Below are 25,713 nucleotides of genomic sequence, written 5' to 3' on the forward strand. Positions count from 1 at the left end.
AATAAGGCACTGACTTTACAGTCATTAGCTACGGGGAGGTCTGCCCCTGTCAGTAGATATCCAGCCGCAAGTTCTGCTTAACTCAGGATTTTATGTCTGCCTTAAGTTCAGAGTATATTGAACACTAATATAGAAAGAAGATGCTCTTTCTGTGAGGAAAAAGCTCTCACTGTAGTTTGCTATCTTGGTTTTGCTGGTTTGCCATTATTGGATTCCTATTGCTTCATTTATCAGCTACATATTTGGCACTTGAATGGAAGTCACACAAGCATGTCAGGTTTGTGATTCCAGGCATGCCTAATTTTATTGGAACTCCACCTCTAAACCACTAAGTAAGATACAATAATTACTGAAAGTATTGCAAAATCACTCCAGGTATTGTCTGGACCTGGCCTGTGAGCACCAGCCTCTGCTGTGCAGCTACGGAGGCAGCTGTTCTGGTTTACTCTGGCCAAGGAGCTCATCTTCCATGCTCCGTTTCACAGAATCACAGAATTGTAGGGGTTGGAAGGGACCTCCAGAGATCGTTGAGTCCAACCCCCCTGCCAAAGCAGGTTCCCTACACCAGGCAGGTTTTTTGGCAAGATGAAATGTTGTCACCACTTGCATAGTCCTACACCAACTATAAGTGAAGTTTACTCAGATGAGGAAAATAAAGGATGTGTTTAGTGATATGGATCTTGAAGCAGAGAAAATTAGGGGGTTGTTGAGACTATGCAGATCACTGACACAGGCTGCCCACAGAGGTGTTGGATGCTCTAACTCTGGAGGCACTTGAGGTCAGGCTGGATGGGGCTCTGAGCATCTGATGGAGCTGTAGTTGTCCCTGCCTGGTGCAGGGGAGTTGGGTTAGATGGCTTTTAAGGGTCCCTTCCAACTTTGAATCTCAGTCTTCCTCCCCCAGAGGGGTTCATTTTCTTTCTTTTTCTTTTTTTCTTTTTCCTGTCAGAATACTGGTGTTGAGTCTGTTAAAGTCCACAGGAGCAAACTGGGATATTCATGGGAAAGGCAAAGCAAATGCTTGCTATAAAATTAACGTAGGCTGGGGCAGTAAGTAGAAGTGAGAAGATAGAGCTGGCAGTTTCCTAGGGTAATGTACAATTAATAGAACTTAAGATAATGCAAAAAAATTCACAGCTACAAATTTAAATTTTATGCATATACATATACTAAAAAAATTCAGCATTTGTTATACAATTCTTCTGCCTGAAGCTGGCAGCAATGACCATGGCTGGGTTCCTATAAACAGGGCTTCCTCTAAAAATCAACAAGCACCGGGGCTTAAACCTCAACCGAGAAATCCCAGCAGAAGAAATATTTATTTTAGCGATTGCTGCAGGCGGTACTGCTTATTAGAAGCCCTTAGCCTGCTGTAAACCATGGACGGCTAAATTAAGATGGCACAGTGCCGTCCTGCCTTAGCGGTCCGTGCTCTACAGGGCATTAGAGGGAAAGCGGCAACTTCTGCCGAGGCAGCGGCACCCGCAACCGCGGCGACGATCCCTGCGTAGCTGCCACAGGACGGCGGTGCGACCCGCGGGGCAGGGCAGGACGCCACCGGGCGCTCCGCCAGGCGGCGCTGTGGTGCCCGTTCGGCGGCGGCCGCGTGCCGGGCGAGGCGGGGCGTCCTGCCGGCTCTCGGCCGAAAGGGGCGAAGCCTGCGGGCAGCGCGGCGGGGCGATGGATCCCTTGTGGAGGGCCGTTCTCTCGGAGAGCCTCCTTGGTAGGTGGCGGCCGGGCCGGGGGGCGGCTAACGGCTCCTCGGAGATGGGGGGGGACGGCGCCGTCTCGGGAGCAGCCGGCTCCCGTCGCGTGCCCCAAGAGAGAAGGCGCGGCGATCGCGGCACCGGGGCCGTCGAGCCCTCGCCCCGAGGTCCGGAGCGGCAGCGCTGAGCGGTCAGCAGAGCTCCGCGCCTGTGGCCGGCAGCGGGCTCGGGCTCAGGCTCGGCGCGCCTCTTAGAGAGGGTACGGAAAGTCGCAGCGCAGCGCCGTGCCGCCAGCCTGTGCGTACGGAGCCAACGAGCCCTCAGGCTGGGGGTCAGTGCCCAACCTGTGCCCGGAGCGAGGTGTGTCACAGCGCTCATCGTCTCCGGCCCGGCACTGAGGAGCCCCGGATCGTAGCGGGTTACTCACTGGGGTGTTTGTTCCTTCTGCGAGCTGACCCTTCCCTGGGCTGGGCGATCCTCTCTCGGGGGCCGAAGCAGCGGCTGCTGTCGTCACACGGGAGAAGAGCTGTTTTCTTATCCTGTTTCGTGGGAAGATGTGTTCTTTTAACTTGAAATGGCAAATACTTCTGTAAAGAAGTGCTTTCTTTGAAGGTAACTACAGCCTGCTGTTACCTGAATTACTTTCAAAATTATTTATTATTCTGCACATAGAGGTATAAAATGGTACCATACGTAGTATGCTATAAAACCATACTATGTGTGATATGTATTTATTTTTCTTCTCTTTTAGGCTACATTTCTTGGTCTCTGTACCATGCACTGCCACCGATGATTTATTACTTCCCTCTGCAGACACTGGCACTTACTGGTTTAGAAGTTTTTGCAGTTGCCTTCTTGTCTCCAATATTCCTGGTAATTGGTCCTTGTTGGAGGCTGGCTAACAATAAGTACATCCTTGCTCTTCTGAGGTTGACTGTGGTTGGTAAGCATGCACTGCTGTGAGTTACAGATTTCCTCCACCCCCCCTCCCCTGTTCTTATCAAAGCATAAGAATAAACACTGTGAATTTCCTCAAGACTCCAATGATTGTGGAATGATGTAGGAATAAGAAGTTCTTCCTCTCAAACTCATGCATTATTTTTCTCTTGAGTATGTTCAAAGGAATATTCTTTGCATCCATTGTGGTAGTTTTTAGGTTAGTACTGCATAATTAAATGCAATCTCATTTCACCCTCTATTTTTAGAAGCTTTTAAATTAGTGCGAATGCCCAATAGCAAAAAGGTTTTCAGTATTGCACAGAAATCAGTAAAGCAAGTGTTTTTTTTTTTATAGCATTTCTGTGTGTCTAACAACAGATAAATTTGGGGGTAGTATTAACCTAATCTGCCACAAATTAAGTGTTCTTCTTAGACCTACTTTTGAAATTCTGAAACAGGACTTTTTTTCTTCATTATGTGTATCTGTATGCATGCATTGTATTGCTGGGTTATAGGCTCACCCTGGGTGAGAAGTGACTCACGTTCTGTTGGTTGCACAAGAAAAGGGTTTGACCATAAATTCAGAGTAGAATTTCTCACTACCCATCCCACATGTTCTGCCCTAAGCCAGGACGTGCTGGATTCCCTTGCATTCTTCAGCAAACCAGTGCAAGTCTTACTACTTGTTGATTTTCTAGAGGTTTGCCGGGAGGCAGGGCTGTTACTGATGAGTTTGCAGCACCTGTGTGAGGTCAGAGGAGATGAGGGTATCCATCCTGCACAGGGGGAGAGTGCTGCTGATAAGTGGCTTCCTGTCTCTTGCTTGCAGTTCCTAGCTCCTTATTTATCAGTTTAGGATGATAACCAGGGAATCACTTTCCTCTTTTTCTTGGTAGAGAACAGAAGAGGAAGATCTTATTTACTCTGTTTGCAGTGCTTTCTTTTTTTTTTTTTTTTTTTTTTTTTGATTCCTTGTTTTTTACCTTTAGAACTGAACCCAGCTTATTGGTGTCATGACTTCAAAGGAAGTGGAGTTCTTCTATTTTTCTGCTCTTTCTGTACCATCATTTCTAATGCTTTTTAATAAGCTTTTCAGTGAGTGGAGTGTTGCACTTCACCTTTCTGCAGCACTCCTCAGTGCATTGCTTTCTACGAGATTTGCTTTTAGAGGGTAGAAATGAGCAAGCATTTCAGACTGCACTCTGTGTTCCTTCCGATATCACAGTAATACACAATTTGCTGTTTATTGAAGATTAGTCATTTGGATCATCTTGTTGCATTTACTAGCTCACTTTGCCAGAAGAGGTGGAAACTGCTGTAGTTTGTGTAGTTCTTTATCTGCTAAATAAAAAGAGCGATGGTGGGCTTGTTGTGCTTTGTGAAGTCTCTTGGGTTATACCTGTTTACTCACCACAACCATGGAGGTGTTAACCGAATGAAAAGCCAGCACCTTCAGTAATAAGGTGGGAAAGGATGTGTTAATGAAGATGCTCACGGGAGGGCTCCAGAGCTTGAGGAGGCTGAGGCTGTAAGCATCCTCAGACAGGGTATCCTGAGCACTGCTGTACACAGGTGAGGCCTCCCCTTCATTCCTGCCTAGGTTATCAGTGATTGTGTCTGCTGCTAGTTTCACCTTCCAAACACTCCTAATTTTGTATCCCCTTGGCTGCTGTACACTATGTTCTCTGCTAGTTCTGATGTACTGTATTCACCTTTCAGTGCTCTTCAGCAAACATCCACGTTTGGGAAAGATGTGAAAGGACATTGCTCGCCTTCTTTGATCCTAGCAAAGAGTTTAGCATCAAGTGGTGATTCTCACTCTTGCCTCCCAAGGTTCTCAAATACCTTTAAGTTACCAAATACACTTGCACAGGCAGCTCTGGGGTTTAGGAATATCTGCATCAATTCTTTTACTTGGTTTTCATCACTTGTATTTTAAATGATTTCAGTCCTACCATAATGTGCCTCTTTCTCTCTTGTCCCTCCCCTCATTTTTTGCCTTCTTTCCATCTTCATGGCTAGGCACTTCTTGCTTCTTTCTCTTTGAATCTTTTTTTATCATCTCAGAAAGACCCTGTGCATGCTGCAGCCTATTCCACTGGAAATAGCCAGCCTTTAATTTCGCAGTGTTTAATTCATAAATAAATTTGGGAAGCTATTCATGCTTAGCTGAACTCAGAATATTTAGAACTTCTTAAAATTTGGTGGGTTTTTTATTATTTATTAAAAAAAAAAAAAGACCTTCCCTTCTCCTTCATTATTGTCACTTGCTTTTTTTTTTTTTTTTTTTTTTTTTTTTTTTTCATGTCTTTAATGTTTTTTTTTTTTTTTTTAAAAAAAAAAAAAAAAAAAAAACACCCAGCAAACAACCCTTCTGGCAGTGCACTTGTGAGGCTTTGTCTTCAGACAACGCATACAGTAGATTTACATGTTTGGCTAGATATTTACATTTTGGGTGTATTTGCTCAGCAGCCAAAGGTGTGTCTAATGTAAACAGGCAAACCCACACTCGCTCTAACCTGGCTGGCACAAACGATGAAAGCGAGAAATCTGTGTGTGTTGTATGTGCAACCTGTGCTAAAGTCCGTGCACAAACATTCACTACGCTCCGTGATTTCATTTTGCTATCTTTGTGTCTTTTGCTGTAAGCAAAATGGGCAAATGGGCAGTGCCAGGATCAGCAATTCCATTTCTACCCTTCCTTGCTTAATATCTTTTCAACTTTAACTCATACTGACTTAGCAAAGGGCTGCCAGCAAGCAGTGTTTCTTCTCCCTGTTTGTCCCTAGTGCTGGGTCACAATTTGCCATGCAGGCTGAAGTTACATGAAAGCATGTGACTGACCCCACTTGAACAGAAAACCTGCTGTTTGAAACTGCTTATAAAAATGAGATTTCTGTGCCTTGAGAAATGGAAGACACATGCAGTGTCTCTTCCGGTAAGTGGGGGAGTTACAGTTTTCAGTAACAAGATGGAGCGGGCTGTTGTTGGTGGCTCTGGAGGAAGATGCTGGGCCAAAGCAGGTCTTGTTCACACCAATTGCCTTCTAATCCTTGTGCAATGCATTGTGACTGCTTTTTTTTTTTTTTTTTTTTTTTTAAAAAAAAAAAAGGATGGACCTCAACTTTTATGATTTTGATTCAGCCAAGTGCACAGTTCTGAAATGTCTGTATGCTTAGATACTTTTATTTATATTTTATTTATGGAATCAATAACCATAAGTGTGTAAACTAAGGCAATTGCTGCAATCTTGGGTAACGTCTTCATGTTTTATTCCTTTTTTTTCCTGAAGATGCTAACTGTGGCAATATTATATATCCCCAGTCCCTGTCCAAACCGTTTTAGCTTATTCAAAAATGCATAGTGTTGTGTTTGCAGATGAATGGCATAGCCATTGGAGTTACAGATAAGATTGAGCTAACGCACAGGAAATCCTCATTACCAGTTCCCTGTTGCCCACTAAAGCAACCTCTGCGTGTGTGTTTGTTTGTAGGGAGCTTAGCATCATACCAGGCTCCAAATGCTTCCATTAGACTGTTCATCTTGGCTGCTGGTGTTTCTTCCTCATTGCTGGTTCAAACAGTAACATGGTGGTCAGGAAACAGTTTGCAAAGGTATTTTTTTTTATACTGATGGAATTATGAAAGATGTCTATCTTAAAATATATATTTATGGTTTTGTTTTCTGAGGGAGAAAGCAAGATTTTTTTTTAATTTTTTTTTTTCCCTTTTCAAATGTGTTAGTGATCTAAAAATGATTCTTGCAGGTTCATCAGGATATGGGGCTTCATTCTAGGCAAGATGATGCTCCTCGTTCTTCGAATCTGGTATACATCACTGAACCCAGTGTGGAGCTCACGAGCTGCCAATACTGTCATGCTGACAATTGGTTTTGTAGCAGCAGTGGAGCGAATTTATTCAGGTAAACACATTATAACAAAGAAAGCAGTTATGAAGTTGTCCTAAGGTATACCTGTCTATGTATAAGTATTACAGACTTCACAAACCATGGGGTATTTCATTTTCTCAAAACAAGACAGAATCTGTGTTTCAAACCCTGCAAGCTGTAGTAAGTTAGACATGCCAACTAATTGCAGCATCAATAACGCAGCAGTAAAATAAAGAAATAACATATGTCACTAAAACCAGAATGGATTATCCTTCCCGCAGCAGAAAACATCTGTGGTGTTACTGTTATTTTCCTAACTCAATCTGCTCTTTCAGTTCTTTCCATCAGTACAAATTTTTTGACAGAGAAGGGAAATGAGATAGAGCTAAGGGACAGCTGATGTGGCAAAGCAGACAAAAAGAGTTGGAATAACGGGCAAATTGTGTTAGTCAAAATTCATACAAGTTGTTGCAGCATCTGGGTGGAGTGCATGGCAGTTGGTGCTGACAAATGGTAATCATGCTTTAAAAGTGTGAAGGGAGTATCACCAAAGACAATGAGGCTGGCTTGGTTAGCTAGGGCAGCTCATGTTAAATCCTGAGAAGTTCCTTCCTTCTCAGTATAACATGAATGAATTAATTGAAACATAAAACCTTGTCTATGTGTACGTGGGTATAAGTTGGCACTGTGTGTTTGTGTTGTGTTTTCTGACTTAAGCTAAGCCTTGACTTTCATAATGATTTAAAAGGGAATCTACTGTAGGAAATGAGGAATGGAGTCTACTTTCCTCCTAGGTGACAAAGCAATGTGTCAATGCAATTAAAGGCACTCCTTTCTCCTCAAATAAGTGAGGAAAAAGGAGAAGAGAAGGAAGAGTTTTTCTGGCTTCTTTGGAAGTGTCAGGTTGTGTTCTTATCAGAGTTTAGAGTTTCAGAGAACAGAATCCTCTGAACAAATTCCAATAACTTTTCTGCTGATTTTCAAAGCCTCTTCAATATTTTACATTCCAATAAGATGAAGAATTATCATATGGGCAGGTTGCCATTTTTGTACGTTTAAGACCAATGGCTTTTCCTGGTAGACCTAGGAATCTTACTAGAGATTTTTGTCTTATCAGTTTTCATGAGCAATCAAACAAGTTAGCTTTTGTGGCTGTTTAACTTTTTCTGATAGCTTTGTAATCTTGGCTGTTTCTTAATAATCCTTTTTGTTCCTGTTTGACACGTTGCTCCGTTATATTCCTATTCTTATTCTAGTTGAAGGCGAGAGGAAGCGAAGAGCAAACACTACTGGTAACACAGTTAAGGAGACAGTCTCACAGTCCAATTGGCTTTTGTCAGGAGTTGCTTTTGGCAGCCTCATGTTCCTCACCGTTTGGATATTTGGGGAGGTCTCGCTAATTTCTAGATGGGCAGTAAGTGGGCATCCACATACAGGTCCAGATCCTAATCCGTATGGGTAAGTGCCTGTGGTTGGTTGGTTTGTTATTCTGTTTTGTTCAAATAATTGAAAACAATAATCAAAAACCAGTGTCACCGTGAAAATTGAAACGTTTGTTCAACTTCACTTATTTCTGCCAAAAGGAAGGGAACAGACATGTTACATTACTTAGTGTGTTATTGGATGGAGCTTGGTTACTAGAAAGAAGCTGATGGTATAAATGTTTGTGTAGAATAAACTGGGTACAAGATACTTCTCACAGAGAGCTTAAGAATAGGGGTCAAGTAGTGCTGACTTGTTTTCTCATATTTCCAAGCATTGCATCTGCACAAATAAATCCTATTTTTTTTCTGTTAAAAAATGATTTTTATGTCTGTAATAACAACACCTGATCAGCCAGACTGCAAAATTACTTTAAAATTAGGACTGAAGTTGAAGTGCTTGTGAATGAGATGCATCTATAAAAGACAGTAAATGAATCTAGCAGTTGATTTCATCAAGAAGGTAATAAGAAATTGTATACTTTGGAAACAGCTTGCTTTTCTTCCCTCTTTTATTATTAAGCATCTATGTGCAATGTTACAGGATATGCTTCTGTAGAAATTTTAGGTGTTAAGAACTTAGTCTTATGCTGTCAGTTGCTCACCTAAGTTCCAAAATCTAGAAAGAGAGTGGATTAGTTACTGATAGCCACTTATGTGTAGCTGTAGGTGAGTTAGTTAATAATTTAGAATTAGCACTTAGAGTTACTCAAGATTGTTAGCAATTTTAGATGCTACTCAGTCCCTATTTAATTTCATTGAATCATGCAATATCCTGAGTGGGAAGGAACCTGCAAGGATCACTGAGCCTGGCTCCAAATGGGGACCACCTAAAATTCAGGCCCTATGTCTGAAAGTGTTGCTCAAATGCTGCTTGAACTCCTTCAGGCTTGGTGCTGTGCCCACTGCCCTGGGGAGCCTCTCTGAAGTGACCAGAATACTTCTTTTTAGGATGGCTTCAGTGGCAGGCTTGTGCTGCTGAATGCAGCTCATTTTATACACTGTGTTGAACAGCTGTTATTTGCAGCTGGATGTTGGTTGTTTTTTACATCAGGTAAAGGAGAGAGTGTAGCAGGGGGTGAAACAAAGATACTTTATACTGAAGTCAAACACTCTTTAAAATAAAAGGATTATAAAATACTACCAACCACCCTTACTTCTATGTCTAAAAGTTTATTTCTGAATGCCAGATGTTTATAAAATAAAGTTAAAGTAATGTATAATTTCTTTTTCCATTTTTCTTTTTTCTTATTAGTGGTACAGTTCTGTTGGGTCTGGCTCATGGACTGATGCTTTCGTTTTGGAGTTGGTCCTCTGTTGCCAGTTTTGCCTGGTTTCTTATAGGTAGGAGCAAGTCTGGAGCAGAATTTTTGTTTTTATTACCTTTAGTTATGCCTTTGGATCCCACATCCCATATGAGAAAAGTGAATTGTTAATCAGAGCTACTTTATCACTGGCTGCAGCATGTGCATATCTAACCAGTTGACTAAGGGTTACTGGCCAAATCTCCAAGTAATTGCAGAGCAGCATTGTTCTCTTAAGAATCCCTTGTTGAAGTTCTGTTCCTGTGAGCAGCATTTCTGTTCTCATCATCTGTATTGTGCAAGGCTACAGCTAGGGTTATGAGGCTGAGGTGACACAAGCCCTTGGATTCTGCAGGAGGCACAGTAACTTGTAACGTGATGAGAAGTTCACCTAGAGGCAAGGTTATGGTTTGCTTCCTTAGTTGCCAAGATTTCTTGGCAATAAAATAATAAGAAAGCAAAAGCAGTTCTGCTGAGGCAATCTGTTTGTGAATCACTCTGTACAGTGAGTCTGGTGGGAAAAGGGGTCTGAGTGCTGGATCTGCACATCCATTTTCAGAGAGAAATTATAGATGTGCCATAAAAGCCATGGAGCAAGCCATAGAGGAGACAAATATTGTTCTGTAATTTTCTCATAGGAGGTGTTTTTTCCATACTTTCTCAGCATGGATGGGTGCAGCTTGGTTTAGGCTGTAGACACATCTAAGAGAAATTGACTGGCATAAATGCTGTTTAAAAAATCAAAAACAAAAACTGCTTCTTTTTGGTCTTTGCTAGTTGCTTGTGGATCATTTTTATCAGGAAAGCAGCACTTTCCACAAATGTTTAATAATTGGGACCTCCAAATATGGAAACCAAAGGACATGCACACTGTTTTGCTTTTTTCTTACCTTCTCTTTTGAAGCATTGAAGAGCCAATGCTTTCAAGTTACTCTTCACAATTGTGAAGACAGGAAATTTTATGTGAACTGAGTTTCTTCCTAGAACTACTTCTCTTCAGAAGCCAAAATATAATAACAAATACCAGGACAGTCTCAGTAAAAGCACAAGAGTTGGCAATGCTCAAACTGTCATTTGCCCTAATAATTAACCTCTTGGTGCAGGTGTTAGTTTTAAGAAATGTGTGTTCAGACTGTAATGTATGAGATTTGATTTTTTTTTTGATGTAAGCACATCAAAGTTGATAAGCATTATATAACAAGCAGAGCTATAAGCATCTTAAACTGCATAATCTGTTATTATGCATAAACTGCATAGTAACTGTTGTGCTGGAAAAGCTTTGCGTAAGAAAGGCAGTTTGGATTTGGCTCTTTAGATTGTCTCTCTGCAGTGTTTTTGCTGCACTCCTTCAAGTCAATAAGCAACCTGTAAGAGAATGAGATGTTGAGAAAACTAGACAGTAACCATCCTTTTAGTGGTACCATGACTGCAAAGCACAGTTACATTTCCCAGGACTTTTTTTCTTTCTTCCTGGTGAGAATGTTCTAAAGAAGAGGGCAGATAACAGCTGACTGTGACTGACTTGTTTTTTTCTGTCTCTTCACAGGCATAGCATCTTCAGCTGGTCTCCTTTACTTACACACCTGGAGTGCTGCTGTGGCAGGCAACATTCTTGCTGTCTTTACTATGTGTGTGTGGCCTCAGCTGGCTGGGCACTTTGTTGGCTGTCTGCATCCTGGAAAAGCCATGAGTACAGCCATGTTCACCTATGTTCTTGAATTATTCTTCTGTGTGTGGTGTACAGCTTACAAATTTGTACCTGGAGGAGTTTACGTTAGAGAAAGCTCCCATCTTCTTTTAGGTACATGTATGACTGTGAACAAATATTAATATGCTTGTTTCAGCCTCAATCAGATTTTCAAAGTATATATAACATATAGGGTTTCTTTTTTTTCCAAATGCTCTGTGGTAAGAGTTCCTGTGAGAAAGTTAGTGGAATATGGAAAAAATCTACTTGTACCTTTACTGTCAGACATAGTTTAAAATGTGGGCAGAAAATGGAATGTCGTTGAGAGAAAATGAAAAGGTGGATAAATAAGTACATGAGAAATAAAGCTGTTAATCAGGCATCCCAAAAATATGGTTGCACTGCGATCCAGGGTATGAGTGCATCTGTGTGCCAGCTATCTTTGATAGTGTTTTGGTATCTCAGGTAATAATATGCTTGCTGGGAACTTGGTATAGGAAGGCTATTAAGTCTTTCTGGGACTGTAATGTAATTCAACACATTATTTAGTTCTGCTCCGAGGACCAAAGTGCAGCATCCTGCTCATCTAGCTAGTCTGCACTTGAGACCTGAGCTTCATTTCCACATAATTGTACCTTACGTTTTGTGGACATACCAGCATGTTTGGAGGAATGTTGATAAGCCTGCAGTGTCAGAAATATGTGTACAGAAGAGGGATGGGAGAAGAAAAGAAATTGTCAGATATTTGCCTATGAGGAAGAATTGAGGTGAGCAAATATAAAGGGTTTAGCAAAATGATCCATTGATAGGTGAGGAGGTGGAAATGAAACCAGCCCGTTCTAGTTTTGTCTCTGGAATAATTTTCTTAGTAGGTATTAATGTGTTTCAATAGTATATTTCACTAATAACACTTAAGGAGTGCTAAACATTAACTTGGGCTAATTGTGTGGTGCATATGAAAATGTGACACATTATCCTATGTTGTCCTTCAAAAGGATTAATGAATGCCATGCTTGACTTGTTGCTTCAGTGGTTTCAAATTTCAGAAATGCCTTTCAGCCACTTTCCTCCAGTCTAGTTTCTTAGTTTGTGTACAGAGCTTTACATATTTCAGCAATCACTCAGGATTTTGCTTTGTTATATTTTGAGGAGGGTTCCATTACATTTACTGTAGTTTGCTTTGTTCTGTAAGCAAACCAGTGGACCTCCAGAAATTGTTACCTCAGTACATTTAGTTTTATTTTTTGGAGTTATTGGAAGAAAGCACATGGTGGGGAAGTATTAAATGCTTTTTTTTGGATAATGCTTTGAGAAAAGAAAAGCTATTATATAAAATCCCTCTCTATCACTTCCTTTGAAATACTCTTGTGATTGATTCACCTGGCAGGATCACTGAATAGAAACACAGAGCTGATCATAACTTTCTCTCTGGCAAAAACAAAGTTGTGAACTTAACCAGTGTCAGGTGATAGCACTACATGAGCTTATTCAATGTGAAAATGCAATTCTTGGCTTTCTGATGCCATTCCATTGCTTATCAAAGACGTACAAGTTATATTATGAGGCTATGTATTGCTGTGCTTCCTTTACAGCCTGGCTTTCTGGCAAACTATTTTTAATTCTGGTTTCTTTCAGGTGCAAGTGCTATTTCTTGCTTTCTCCTCCTGTCCAATATCCTGCCTTTCTCTTGCCGTGTTTTGGGTAGGGAACAGCACTGGGGGAAGTGACAATGAAAGTAAGATCATTATATTCAAAACTTCTGTGCTACTTCACTGTGGTGTAACATAATGCTAGGGGGTCAAATCTCTGGTTGCCCATCAGTTTTAATGGCTTTGAAGTATGCTCCCTTTAAGAAGGGTTTTGTGTACCCACTTGTGCATTACACTACACCCATCTTCTTTGTTTGCCAACTTTTACACCTAATGTAGCATGTAGGACCTATAAGAAAATTATGAGTAACAGTTATTTTATCTTTAGCTATAACTGTGAAATAAAACATGAATTCTGCAGTTAATTAACTACGACACAAAGATATTGAAGACGTGCTTCCACCAGCAGAACTCTTACCCTGTTCATTATGCTCCCACATTTTCTTTGCAGATAATGGGACACTAAAGCTCCTAAGGGATGAGATAAGAGCTTGTTATTTTAATCTGCACTACCTATCCAAACGAAAACATATTGCAGCAGTTACTTCTCATCCTGCTGCAGTCTGCTTACACTGTTTATGGACTATTGTTGAGTAATTGCTCTTGGAGTTCCTATACAGAAACATGTTAATTGTATCTTGGTGACGAAGCACTTCATTTGCAGTTTAACAGACATCTAAAATCAGTGTAATTTTTCATCAAGCTTGTATGTTAAGAATCTGTAATATGTAATGTAACTTAATTGTTCTTGTTCAGGTTAATTCTGGTAAGCTTTGATAGCACTGAGCTGATGTGAGAGCACTGAGCTGTCAGTGGGAGCCTGGAAGTATTTAGCATACAGAATCCACCCTGTACAAGCCTTTTTGACCCTACAACGGTACTGCAGTGCTACAAAGGTCAATCTTGGCTTGAGTGTGCTTGGGGAGCTATGGAAGTAGGTGTTAGGATACACAGAAGTGGAGAGGTCTGAAATTGCTTTGCTCCAGATCAAAGGATTAAAATCCTTTGATTTTGTTCATCCCTGTTTTTTTCATTGTTTTTTGTTCATCCCTGCTGATTCATGAACAGAGGAAGAGGAAATGTGGCTTTGAACAAGTATTTCATTGACTGATAGAATGTTCCACAGTGGTACCCACCAGTACCAGCTGAGTTAAAATATCTATGTTTCCATAGTGAATAATGAGACAGGCTCTGAAGCTTGTAGTTTGCACCCAGTGCAGTCTAATGCTGGGGACCATAATGTTACCTGGTGATGTTGTGTTCTTGGTGGGTTGCAAGGGAAGAACAAGAACAGTTCTGAGCTGCATCAGTGTCAGCAGCCCCCCTTGCTCTCCTCCTGAAAAACCCCAGAATGGTCTGTGTTTTGGAGCTCACTGTAGTGAAGACAGAGTTCATGATATGAAAGGGGCTTTGGCTAGGTATTTTTGTTAACTTAGAACAGACTTAAAGCTATCAGCAGGCTTAATAGGTTTGCAGCATGCTGTCTGTCTCTCAGGTCCCATTTGTTTGTTCACCCCTCTGATTCGCATGTATTAAAGCTCAGGTGCAACTTATTTGAAAAAATACCCAACAAATATTATAGTTTTGAGCTTCACAATCTTTTTGTCATTATTTTTCTGTGGAAAGTGTATTCAGGGTTCAAATAATCTTTTGGCTTTGAATTCTCACTGCAGTACTACTGTTTGGAAATAATTATTTTGAAATACTTATCAGTGTCGTGCTTAATGTCACAAACTGATTTTAAAGGGAGCAATGTCTGTGTCATCAATGTAAATTAAAACTATTACTGCTTTGCAGTATGCCTACAAGACCTTGCAGGCAGAGTTAAGGTGACTACTCTCACAATGATAAGTAGGATAGTCTCCTTTAATTAATCTCATGTTGCCTGCATCACTGCATTTGCTATGGCATTTATCTGTTTGTGCTCTGACTGAATTGTCTTTGCTGTTGGATTTGTAAGCTTGAATGTTGCACAGTAGCTGGAAGTTTACTAATGATGCATTTATGAGCAATCTTTAATAAGTTAGAGCTCTACAAAAAAGCTAATAAACTGTTTTTACAGGGTTTATTATGTTATGCATTGGGCTAGACTTTCTAACAGGATCCAAGAAAGATCTGAACTCCATCTTTGAAGTGAAAAGCAACCAAAAGTCATTTTTTAAGATGAGTACAAAATACATTAAACTACGTAAGTATAATTTTACTTCATCTCTTCTATGACTCTAAGATGCTTTCTGAGGACAAAGCATAACGTAGTGCAGTGTTTTGCTCAGATGTTTCAGAAGTGTTTTTTGGTGCTGGTTCTAGAGCCAGGCCTGTAGTTGGTATTGCCAGTATTGTCCTAGTTCCTGTTTTGATTAAGGTATGCACTAACCTAGAAGCCGATTCTCTATGATCATGGTGGTGAGAGAGGCTATGCTACCTCTTAGAATATATTAAATGATGACCAAATGGGGACAAAAGAAAATGTAAACAAGGATTTGGTATCATTTGTGGTTTCATTTTGGTACGTGAGAAGGAGGCCTCTATGTATTTAATTGCATGTAATTATTTTCATGCAAGCTTTCTGGAAAAAATTTAGGAAGATTTATAGAAATTTTATTGTGGAAGATGATGTCACAAGAAAGAATGTATTCCTAATGTTAGCAAACGTTAAGCAACTTCATAAGATGCAAAGATGCTTACAGGATCAGATGAGAGATTATACAAGTCTGAGTACGATGAGGAAGGACTTGCAATTGATTACCAAAGTCATTGTAGATTGTGGATGCCAGTGTATAAATAAAATAATCACAGAGGGATTTGATAATCAAATTACAACGTGCCAAACCCTGACAACTTGTAAGCGTTCATTGTGGATATGTGGGGGGCTATGTGAGCTCTGAAATTGCATTCTGTGAAGTTGCAGTACTTTTTCAAGCGCCTGTCAATTTGTGCACTTAAACAAGGACTACTCTGAAAGTCAAGCAGGGATCACATCTTTTTCTCATCTGGAGACTTGAGAAGTAAACTAAGTTTTCTTCCACACATTATGTTAATACAAAATAAAGATTGCATGCTACAAATGTGTATCTGGAGCATGGAGAGGAAGTTTACATGATGTTTACTTATGTGCTGTAATGTATTCTTCTTCAGTAAGTATATTTTTTTACATGAATATTACAAGGAGTGTTGGTGTATGTGTCTGCTCAGCCTGTTTTCTTTTGGAGAATGGGTGTATCTGTATGCATACAGATATTAAACACACGGCTTTGAAATTGTGTTATTTCTGGCAAATGTGGCAATATAAATACGTCAATTCCCCACTGTATGTGTAGCAGACCTTAGATTGACAGTATACCCAATTCTGTTTAACTGCAGTAGCATTATTTCCTGCTTTAAAAACAGCTTTTCTGTGTTTCTGTTTCAAGTATTGTGGCTGTTTGTTGGTGTTGGTTTGCTAGGATTGGGTCTACGTTATAGGACTTATGAGAAGAAGTTGGGCCAAGGGGTGAGTAGTGTGTGTATGAAAGTGGTCATTTTCAAACATACAGTGAAATGTGTAGCTGATAACTCAGACTTAAGTCTTTATATCAGTACATATATAAATCTGTGACTTGATTACTCCTCTAAATTTAAACTTCTGATGCAAATGGTTGCAATTATGACTTAAACTTGCTTTCTTTTTTCTTTGATCCTGACATAGCCATCTGAAACTTGCTCTTGACATGTTTCTCTGGTCAGTGAATTTTGTCCTAGGGAGAACACTGATGGCAAAAGCAGGAAAAGATGCAGAAAGTATGAGAACTGAGTAGAAAGTATGTGTGTGCATATACAGTTGGCTTTCTTTTTAGAACTTGTTGAGACGTGTAGTACAGAAAATAGCTAGTTACTCTTAGAAAGATAAAAAATATTCTTTGTCTTTTTCATATTCATGTATTTACTATAATTGTTGCAAATTCATTTGAACTACAGTGACTTTTTGCCTCCAGATAATACTGCTGATTCTTCTAAAAATACCTAAGGGCTTTGTGATTCTGATAGCTTTATTAGGAAAACATACTGGTTAAATTATCTCCACTGGGTGTCTCTTACAGCACTGTGTATCTGATGTTGAATGCAAAGGTATAGTATGTAGAATATGACTCTTTTTCTATCTTGCTTTTGAGGTTCCAAAAAGAGATTTCTCTGCTATGATCTGGCCTTTTAGGTTTGCATATGACAATGAAGGGTGGTCCAATTTGGAGGGATCTGCTACTTTACTTAATCAGACAGGTAACTTTTTTCCCCACTTCATTTATATTTGAGAGGCTTCATATGGAGAGAGAGAAGCAGGAATGTCTGCTAAGTCTTTTCTTGCTTTAACATAAGATCTATTGTCTTTTCTGGAATTTGTGAGCTGTTCCAGTACAATCACTTCAGTTAAAAATCCATTTGCAGAGATGGTTATTTTTCCTTAGATATTAAAGGGGTTTTTGTTTGGAGGAAATAATGTTTGTGATCATCAATATCATTTTTTTTCTCTTGTATTGCTGAAAAGTCACTTATCTATAGAAAAAGCCTTTGCATAAATGAAATAATAAATAACCTTCCTTTGAGCATGGGTGGGCCTTTCCTAGCGGCTACTTCCCTTAGGAACCAGGTAGCTCTTCTTGTTTGTTGTCGCCAAAACTGCAGGAGGACTTGTTATGTGACAAAATTACTCCTCAACATGCTAATATAGTAGGCCTGTGGTGCCCTGGAAAGGGGAGGTTTCTGTGGGAAATGGGACTGGGAACCCTTCTATCACTATGCTTGTTGGCAGATGGAAATTGCTGTAGGCTAATGAATTATTTGGACAGCAGCAGCCTGCTTCCTCTTGCGTAAGACCCTTTGGAGAGGAATTGGATTTGGTAGATGAGGTAAGTGCAGATGTACTGTGTAGCAAGCACGCATTAATTAAGTTGAAAGCAGTAGGTTTGGTGCTGTGTTATTTATCTGTGTACACAATGAATGCCTTATGCTTTTGAAATGCATCACATTATGTATGCGCAGGCCAGGTGTACAGCACAGTCTAATGTGTGTCTGCCCATGTGGCAGGGAGGAGCTATGGCATCCAGGCATGAGTATGTCTCTAATAGAGGCTTTGTAGCCTGTGGTGACCAAAAGTTTGGGCATCAGTTTGTTACCAGTATAGGACTGGCCCTGATTGACTCCTGAAGAACTTGTGTCCATCCATGTGTAATCAGAAGTAAAATAACTATGTTCTGTAATCATATAAATGATGTTTACAAACCATAGTTACTAGTTTTCTTTCCCATTTTAGGTGCAGATTTTATCACTGTTCTGGAAAGTGATGCCTCTAAACCATTCATTGGGAACAATGACCCAACAATGTGGCTAGGAGAAAGACTAGGATTTTACACAGATTTTGGTCCAAGTACAAGGGATCACACTTGGGGGTGAGTCATCTTTACGTGCATGGGGAAAGTAAATAAGTGGAAATACTCCACCGAAACACAGACAAAGAATAATTGGAATAATTATGAAAACAGTTGCTTGCTGGAGCTTGACTTCAAGAGCATGTGCTGATTCACTAGCAGTACAATGCAATGCAGATGAAGTTGTCTCTTTATTAACAGCAACCCATTCTTGATGCTGTACTTGCAAGCTACTTCAGTATTGATGATGCAGAGAATGGCATCCTGCGCCTTTATGTACAGATTTGGCAGTATGACACTTCAAATAATCAAATCGGCCTTTCTCATTTACAACTTTAGATTTCAGACTTAAAAATGTGATAGTAATTGGAAAATGTAACTGTAATTAGAAACACTGAGTTTATTAAATTCAGGTTGGGTTGCATAGTTGGGAAATGAGCACGTGTGTATTTGCTCAGAACTTTTTGTGTCTATTTTTATGTTAATGCTTGAACAGTTACCAGTTGGATGTCTTTGAACATCTCTGCAGTCTGAAAAATAGTGTCTTATGATGTGTGCTTTTCTGTTTCAATGATTTATGGATCTGTATGGCAGGTGGAACTTCTAGTGTTGTTGCAACGGTTATTTAAATTTCCTTGTATGTGCAGGGAATTCAGAAACTTTTTTTCTCTCAAAGCCTGTACCTTTAAATGATGCAAAATGGGACAGACAGGTAACTCTGAAATTTTCTTCATTACCTATTTTGAAAAACCTAATGCAGAATGGCTTTAAGGTTGATTCTAATCAGAGGCTGAAAGAATGAGAAATCTCCTGCTTTAAAGATGTATTTCCACCTGCTTCTGCTTTAAATAAAATGCTTTTAAATTACTGGTAGTATAAAACTATTTTGTTTTGCCTGGGAATGTGAATTTTGAAGGGCTTCGAAGTAAGAATTCATCTATGTTATAGATACACCTATCAGAAGACCACCATTCTTTTGTAGATGGATGTGTGTCCTTGGGTTGTTGACAGTCTGGGCTTGAATATGTGTTCCTCTGAGATACCAAAGCAACATTCCTTTCTGCTCCATTTGCAGCTCATCTATAAAGATGTCTGAGCTTATATATATCTTTTTCTTCTTCTTTCTGCATTATTTATAAACTACTCATATACCTTTGTTACCAATTTTGGATTGTGAATGAATTTAGTAAGCATTTTTAGACTCGTGCTTAAGTCGTGTTTTACAGACATGGAAGTTCAGAAATATCCACTAGAAATGGTATAAATTCTGATCTGATACTTGAGTTTAGGGACCATTAGACTTCTGGTCACATTTATCTGCTTTGTTCAGATTAGCGATGCAAGGAAACTAGAAAGCTTAACTCTTTCCATCTTTTCATATAGGATTATGGCACTGTCAAGATATCCGATTGTAAAATCTACCCATCACCTTCTCCCTTCTCCAGAGGGAGAGATTGCACCTGCCATCTCCATGACTGTCAACTTCACGGGGAGACTGGTTGATTTTGTTGTTGCACACTTTGGAAACGAAGAGTATGTATTCTTATTTGAATGTGGTGAATATTAATGAGGGATATTTTTGTGATGCTCTACGCAGTTGCATTTTCTATTTGTGGCAATATCTAAGATTGTTTCTGTTATTTCCTTAATATTTGTTTTAATTTTTGAAAACATAAATTTATGAATTGGCTACAGACTATATGACACAAAGAAGCTGCTCAGAAAGCAGTAGGAGCTCCCGTTGTCCTGTATTGAGCTTCTTCCCTTTCCCCATTGTAGAAGCTGTGCTGCAAGTGTGTTTACAGATTTCCCTTTTACTAAGCATGTATGTCAGAAACTGCTCCCGGAAAGAAATTCCCTTCTGTGTCTCACACAGATGATTGCCTCTCTGAAAAACTGTGAAAGTAGAAGAAAATAGCTCTTCCCCACAGAGACCTGAGATAAAGATGAAGAGGAAAATAGGGGGAGACACATGGGAAACAAGTACAAATTAGATTGTGTTTTGAGATTAGTGAATTTCATAATGGCAGGCACAGCTGCTTTTTTCATCTATTAATGCTGATTAGGATGGCACAAACTAAGAGACTGGACAACTAGGGATTTTTAAAGACTGTTTCTATAATGGTGTTCTTTAAAAGAACCCAACTTCTTGAGAAGTGTATTTCTAGAAGGAGCTGTTGAGTGAGCTGGCAACTTTTCATATATCTAGGTCAGGCTGCTATTTAAATAGTCTTCACCTTCTCTCTGTCTGCTCCTTGTCCCTAATGCATTTGCTCCAGTCAGAATTACTACTATTCAGAAAGCACAGCAGCGTTTCAATTCCTATCTTATTTTGGGATTACAAATTCTGAAATCAGTGGTCTGTAGCCCAATTTACCAAGTGTTTAAAGTGATTAATTTGAAGAATCAGTGAAAGAGAAGTGCCTTGGGTGTTATTACAAGGACAAGGGCAGCTTTCCAAGGCAGTATTTTACCAGGCTGTACTTACACTATTACTTCTGGTCATGTTGGAACTATTGCGTAAATCTGTTAAAAAGGTGGAGAATACTTGGCAAGTGTTGTAAATGCTGATGGGATGACATAGGTCTTAAATCACATTTCATAAACCATGTGACCCAGACTTTAAGACTACTTTTTGCTATGATTTGTCCATCATAAGAATATAAAAGGTTTTGTTGGCATGTCAAGTCCCTATTATACACCAGACAGTCTGTGGTAGCGCAATTAAATTTCAAGTGCGGGCAGAGACAAAGCCTCAGATAACCAGAGGCAATTACTCTCACATCGCCTAGTAATGAGATAGGTATTAAAACCAAAACTTCTGGTTTAGAAATTTGTTGTTCATATAATAATTGGGCAGAGAACCCTGATTACGTCTACCGCTACCATGTGGCTTTTATTCAACACAGTGCCCATTTTGCTGAGGAATAAATAAAAAGGCGTCAGCCTCATTTCTGTTTTACTGTCATATAGCAGAAGGAATCTAAGCTAAAATAAGCGTATATTAAATTAATTTCTACTTCTTTCAGAGAGGACTTGGACAGAAAACTTCAGGCTATAGCTGTTTCAAAGTTGTTGAAGACAAGCTCTAAGCAAGTTGTATTTCTAGGATATATCACTTCAGCTCCTGGATCCAGAGATTATACTGAATTAATAGAAAATGGAAATGTCCAGGTAATGTAAAAACAGTGCTTCCTTTAACAGTTAGAGATAATAAGTATTTGAAACATTAAATTCAGGATTGTAAATGGGTAACTTAGACATACAAAGAGAGATGTACATTTTCAGAGTCTTTAGCTACCTAATGAAATGTGTAGAGTAGATGGAGTGGATGAGGCAATCAGAGTACATCAGTTGCCACAAGGGAAATGCCAGATAGTTAGCAGAAGAACAAATTGCAATGAGGGTTTTGAAGTCTGAGAGTCCCAGAGTGATCCCCATAGATATTAAAAACGTGGCTGTGGAATCACTGAGCAACACACTTATAAGTACTTTGTGCATCGGGTTGAAAGTGAGTGAGCTCCACAGGCCCCTTCTAATGTTAAATTATATGATTATTTTGTTTTAAATTTAAGTTTTGCACTTTGTCAAAAAGACACTGTGTTTTCCCCTTTCTGCCTTGCAGTCATGTCTTAGGCAAAACATTTCTCTGCAGCAGGTTTATACACTGGTTGCATTGGTTCTGTTACTGATTTGAAGCCTAGTCATAAGGAAGGTTTGCCTTGTTTGATTTTTTTTTTTCTTTTTCTCTTGCCCATAGGATATTGACAGTACAGATCGTGACAGGTGGTGTAGCTATATTATGTATCGTGGAATAATAAGGTATGTTAAAGAAGAGGTATATTAAATTCAACTTGTGACAAAAGATTTTACGCTTTTCTGTAGCTAATTGTATGAGATTCTTACATTCCTTAACAGATGTGTATGAGCAGTTAAGTATGCAATGAAGTAATGTCAAACATCAAATTTGAGAAGAATTGGTGTATTTCTAAATATAATTAGCAAAGGCAGTGTTAGGAGTTTCATCCTTCTATGTCAAAAGCCATCAGATCTAATCTGGTTTGTTAATATAAGAGCACTTTTCTCCAGGATCGAAGCTCTGGCTTTGCAGCTTCATTCTAAAATGTGAAGGCTAAGCCCTAATTTGTATGTGACACAGAAGATATAAATTATGAGCTATGATTGTAGGGTATGTTCAAATAAAATGCTGATCTAATCCAGCCAAGCTTTATGCTGGATTTAGTGGAAACTTTAACAGTGTAAAGCCCATACTGAAGTATTTTCCTCCGCCTGGGATGTACACACTCCATATTTTGTAATACCAAATTGCTCATTAATCTGTCTTTTGCTGATGTTTGTACCAGAATGAAATTCAGCTTATTCCAAAATAACTGCAAATTCTGCAGTGGTAATAAAAGCATACCCAGTAAACTAGATACCTGTTATAAGTAACTGTACTGAGTAAAAATACCCCACCATTTGCAATCTCATTTTTCTAGTTATTTATGCCACTGATACCTGAGTTCCTTTCTTGAATTTCAGAATCTCTTCAGTGACATTGGTGAGCTTATACCAGTATGCATATACTAAAACTGTAACTTTAAACTTAAATCCCAGATCTAGAAACTTAATTTATTTTTGTTGTCAAGCATAGGTTCATGTCTCGTTTTTTCTGCTTGTGACATCGAATAATGATGCTCATATTCACAGTGCACTTCAAGATTTTTAAGGTGACAGTCAGAAATGAAAAACTGTATTGGTAGGTTAAATAATATCTCCTGGGAGGAGAAAAAAAAAAAAAAAAAGGAACATAAATTAAGAGTGTGATGAAGCTGCCTTGAGTTATTTCTTCAAGCTAACTCTTCTTGTATCTGATAGGTTGGGCTATGCCCGCATATCTCATGCTGGTTTAAGTGACTCAGAAGTCCAAATGGCGAAATTTAGAATCCCAGATGACTTAGATAACTATGTTGACAATGACAGAGTTGTCATTGATCCCAGCCAAGTTCCTGAAGACATCCATTTCAATCCCAGGTCAGTATCATATCTTATAAAAAATTAAGGAGATGATATACACTATGTCTATGGAAAAGCTTGTTCTTAAGGTGGTCAGTACCAAATCAAGCAGAAGGTAAAGAGGCAATAAATTCTGAATTCTGATTCCACTTTTTTTCACTGACTTGGCATGTGCCTTGGGAAAATCAGCCTGCCGTGTTGCACCATAAATTGAAGGTAATGGTTATTTCACCCAGATGATTAACTTCTGAGATTATTTGATAAGGATGTTTGCCAAGTGATGTGGTAATTCATTTTATAGATGGCAAATCTCTTATGTTTCTCAGCTCTCTGAGTATCAGGATCTTAACACACAGTTACATAGAACACAAAATACAGCATCTGTGTTAAATGCTCTTTGTATAAGTATTTTAAAATACATTATGTAACTTGAGCAAATGTCAAGGAGGATATCTGATGCAGTTTGTTACATGTGTCAGGAGGTAAAAAGGACAAGACTTTAACGTGAGAAATTATTTCTTGATTGCTGTGTTTTTTTTTTTTTTCTTTTGGCATTGCATGACCAAGAGAAATACGGAGAAGGGTGTTTATTTTAGATTGAGTATCAGTGGAGAATCATGAGGTTTGAGAAATGTCTTGCCACAGAGGAACAATTTCCAGGAATGCCAAGCTTACTAAGTTAACTTATTTGTAATTTACACAGTACAGAATACATGTGGAGATGTGTTTTATATACACCTACAGTTAAAGTAGGTGTACTTTTTTTGTTTATATCTCAATCACTGGCTTCCTGTCTAAGCAGAGATTTGCCTAGATGAAACTTGCTCAAGGTTAGAACTACGATTTCAGACTTTTCATATTGATTTCAGTTGAGACTTTTTTTTGTCTAGTTCCTTTACGTCTGCCTATAAGCAGGGAAAAAAACAACAACAACAACAAAAAAAAAAAGATAGCATTTAGGAATTGGTTTAACTTTTTCCCATTAATTGCACTTCTTTTGAAGTGTATTGCAACTATTTCTTTTATTTAGCATTATATTTTTCTTTTTTCAAATCTGTCTGCCTCGTAGGCAATAATCAAAATCTTGAGGCTTAAACAGAATGTGAAAAGGTGATGACATAATTTTTGAGAGATCTGCGCTATTAACAGTAGAGCTCAGTATTTGCATACAGTGGAGAGTGAAATAATATCCCAACTGAAGTCAGTGGGAAAGAGCATAGGATTTTCCTGGATAAAAGTATCTCTCACCATGGTCAGTTGGTGTTCCATTTATAGAGTGCCCATGGCATTAATCCAATCAGTATAATTAAATGTCTCCGTCCTCACAGACCTCTAAGTAGGTAGCTGACTTAGGTTGTGATTTATGTGTAACCTGGATAGAGGCCTGTTTCTGAAATCAACTGTCTAGAACATTAAGAAGAAATATTGACTGTACTATAGAAGTGTATGATTTAATTGCATGAATTAAATTTTATTGTAATGTTTTTGCCTTATGGAATATTTTTCTCAGGTTTGGATCTTATAAAGACGGACATAATTATGATGAGAGTATTCATCACTTTCATATGAGCACCCCTAAATATTTTAAACAAACGAATTAGAGTGAGAAAATAATGTATCATGGGGACCAACAAGAAAGTTTTGTTGTTTGCTACTGAACTGGCAGCCACAAAGAATACACTGCTTAAGGATGAGGAGTCCCATGCTGTATAGCACTGTGAATGTCTGTGTAATAGTTGGTGACTCTTTGATTTATCATTGCTGTGAGAGGGAAATTACATATATTTTGATAAACTGGAATCCTCTTGAGCCAGGTATCTGTTTTGTATGCATGAAAGCAAAAATGGGAACTTGCTTTGGCAATAATTTACTCAATTTTATTAAACATATCATATGTTGTACTGTTTCAGTGTTTAATGGATCTATCCTTTTCTTCAGAGTTAAGATATGACCCCTTTCCTCTCTTGATAGCTCCCTGGAACAGTCATAAGCAAGGAGTTGCAGCAAACTTCCACACTTTTTTGGTGACAAAGCAAAATAATGTGGGAGTGGAGAAAATCTATTGATACATGCTGCACTCTGTTGCTATTACAATAACGAACTTGGCTGCCTTTTCTTTTTTTTTTTTTTTTTTTTTCCAAAACAGAAATGAGACTATTTTTAATTAGGAGACATGCAAAATCTGTGTTTGAATGTGTGCACGTTTTTCACTTCTATCTTCTTTCATTCCACATTATATTCTTTAAAAAAAAAAAAAATGCAGTTTTAAGACAATTTCCAGATGACTGATACAGTATTGATGAAAACTGTTATTCTTACAGACTTTCACAAGATATTAGATGCTGCAGTGTTTTTACAAAGTGCACGAGGTACCTCTGAATAGCTATTGTTCCATGACATTTATGTGAACACAGCATGGAAGTTTTTCTTGATTTTTAAATCACGCTTACCATAATGCAGTTTCTGTGAAGGGAGAAAAGTGCGTTGCAATTGCTTTTCCCTGTGCTTACAGTTGTTTTCATCTGCAAATGTCAGCAGCCTGTCTCTTCTCACAGCCTTCATCAGACACTGGCACCAACATTGCACAGTAGTACAGAGTATGCTCGCTTCTCTGCAGCGTGCTCTGATGCTAGCTCTGACTCAT

The 25,713-nt window shown here is 39.0% G+C and overlaps 1 protein-coding gene across 2 annotated transcripts; it reads left to right on the forward strand.

The window, feature by feature from the left end:
- The first annotated feature begins 1,648 nt into the window (after window positions 1–1,648).
- On the forward strand, window positions 1,649–24,978 carry CWH43 (cell wall biogenesis 43 C-terminal homolog). 2 transcript variants are annotated; one of them, XM_042812860.1, is made up of 16 exons: window positions 1,649–1,723; window positions 2,458–2,649; window positions 6,139–6,259; window positions 6,412–6,566; window positions 7,790–7,991; window positions 9,270–9,358; window positions 10,865–11,119; window positions 14,717–14,842; window positions 16,065–16,144; window positions 16,803–16,908; window positions 17,939–18,074; window positions 19,437–19,586; window positions 21,083–21,227; window positions 21,814–21,875; window positions 22,932–23,087; window positions 24,580–24,978. In XM_042812860.1, exons 1-16 carry the CDS (start codon window positions 1,681–1,683, stop codon window positions 24,668–24,670), a joined length of 2,109 nt encoding a protein of 702 aa, XP_042668794.1. In that variant the 5' UTR covers window positions 1,649–1,680; the 3' UTR covers window positions 24,671–24,978. The 2 variants fall into 2 exon arrangements, with proteins under 2 accessions (XP_042668794.1, XP_042668795.1); XM_042812861.1 differs by lacking the exons at window positions 1,649–1,723; window positions 6,139–6,259 and having other exon boundaries at window positions 2,567–2,649.
- Window positions 24,979–25,713: the final 735 nt, after the last annotated feature.

This window comes from Centrocercus urophasianus, unplaced genomic scaffold (genome assembly GCF_019232065.1).
Source record: "Centrocercus urophasianus isolate 14NV4802_14NV808 unplaced genomic scaffold, USGS_Curo_1.0 seq_13, whole genome shotgun sequence".
Lineage (NCBI taxonomy): Eukaryota > Metazoa > Chordata > Aves > Galliformes > Phasianidae > Centrocercus > Centrocercus urophasianus.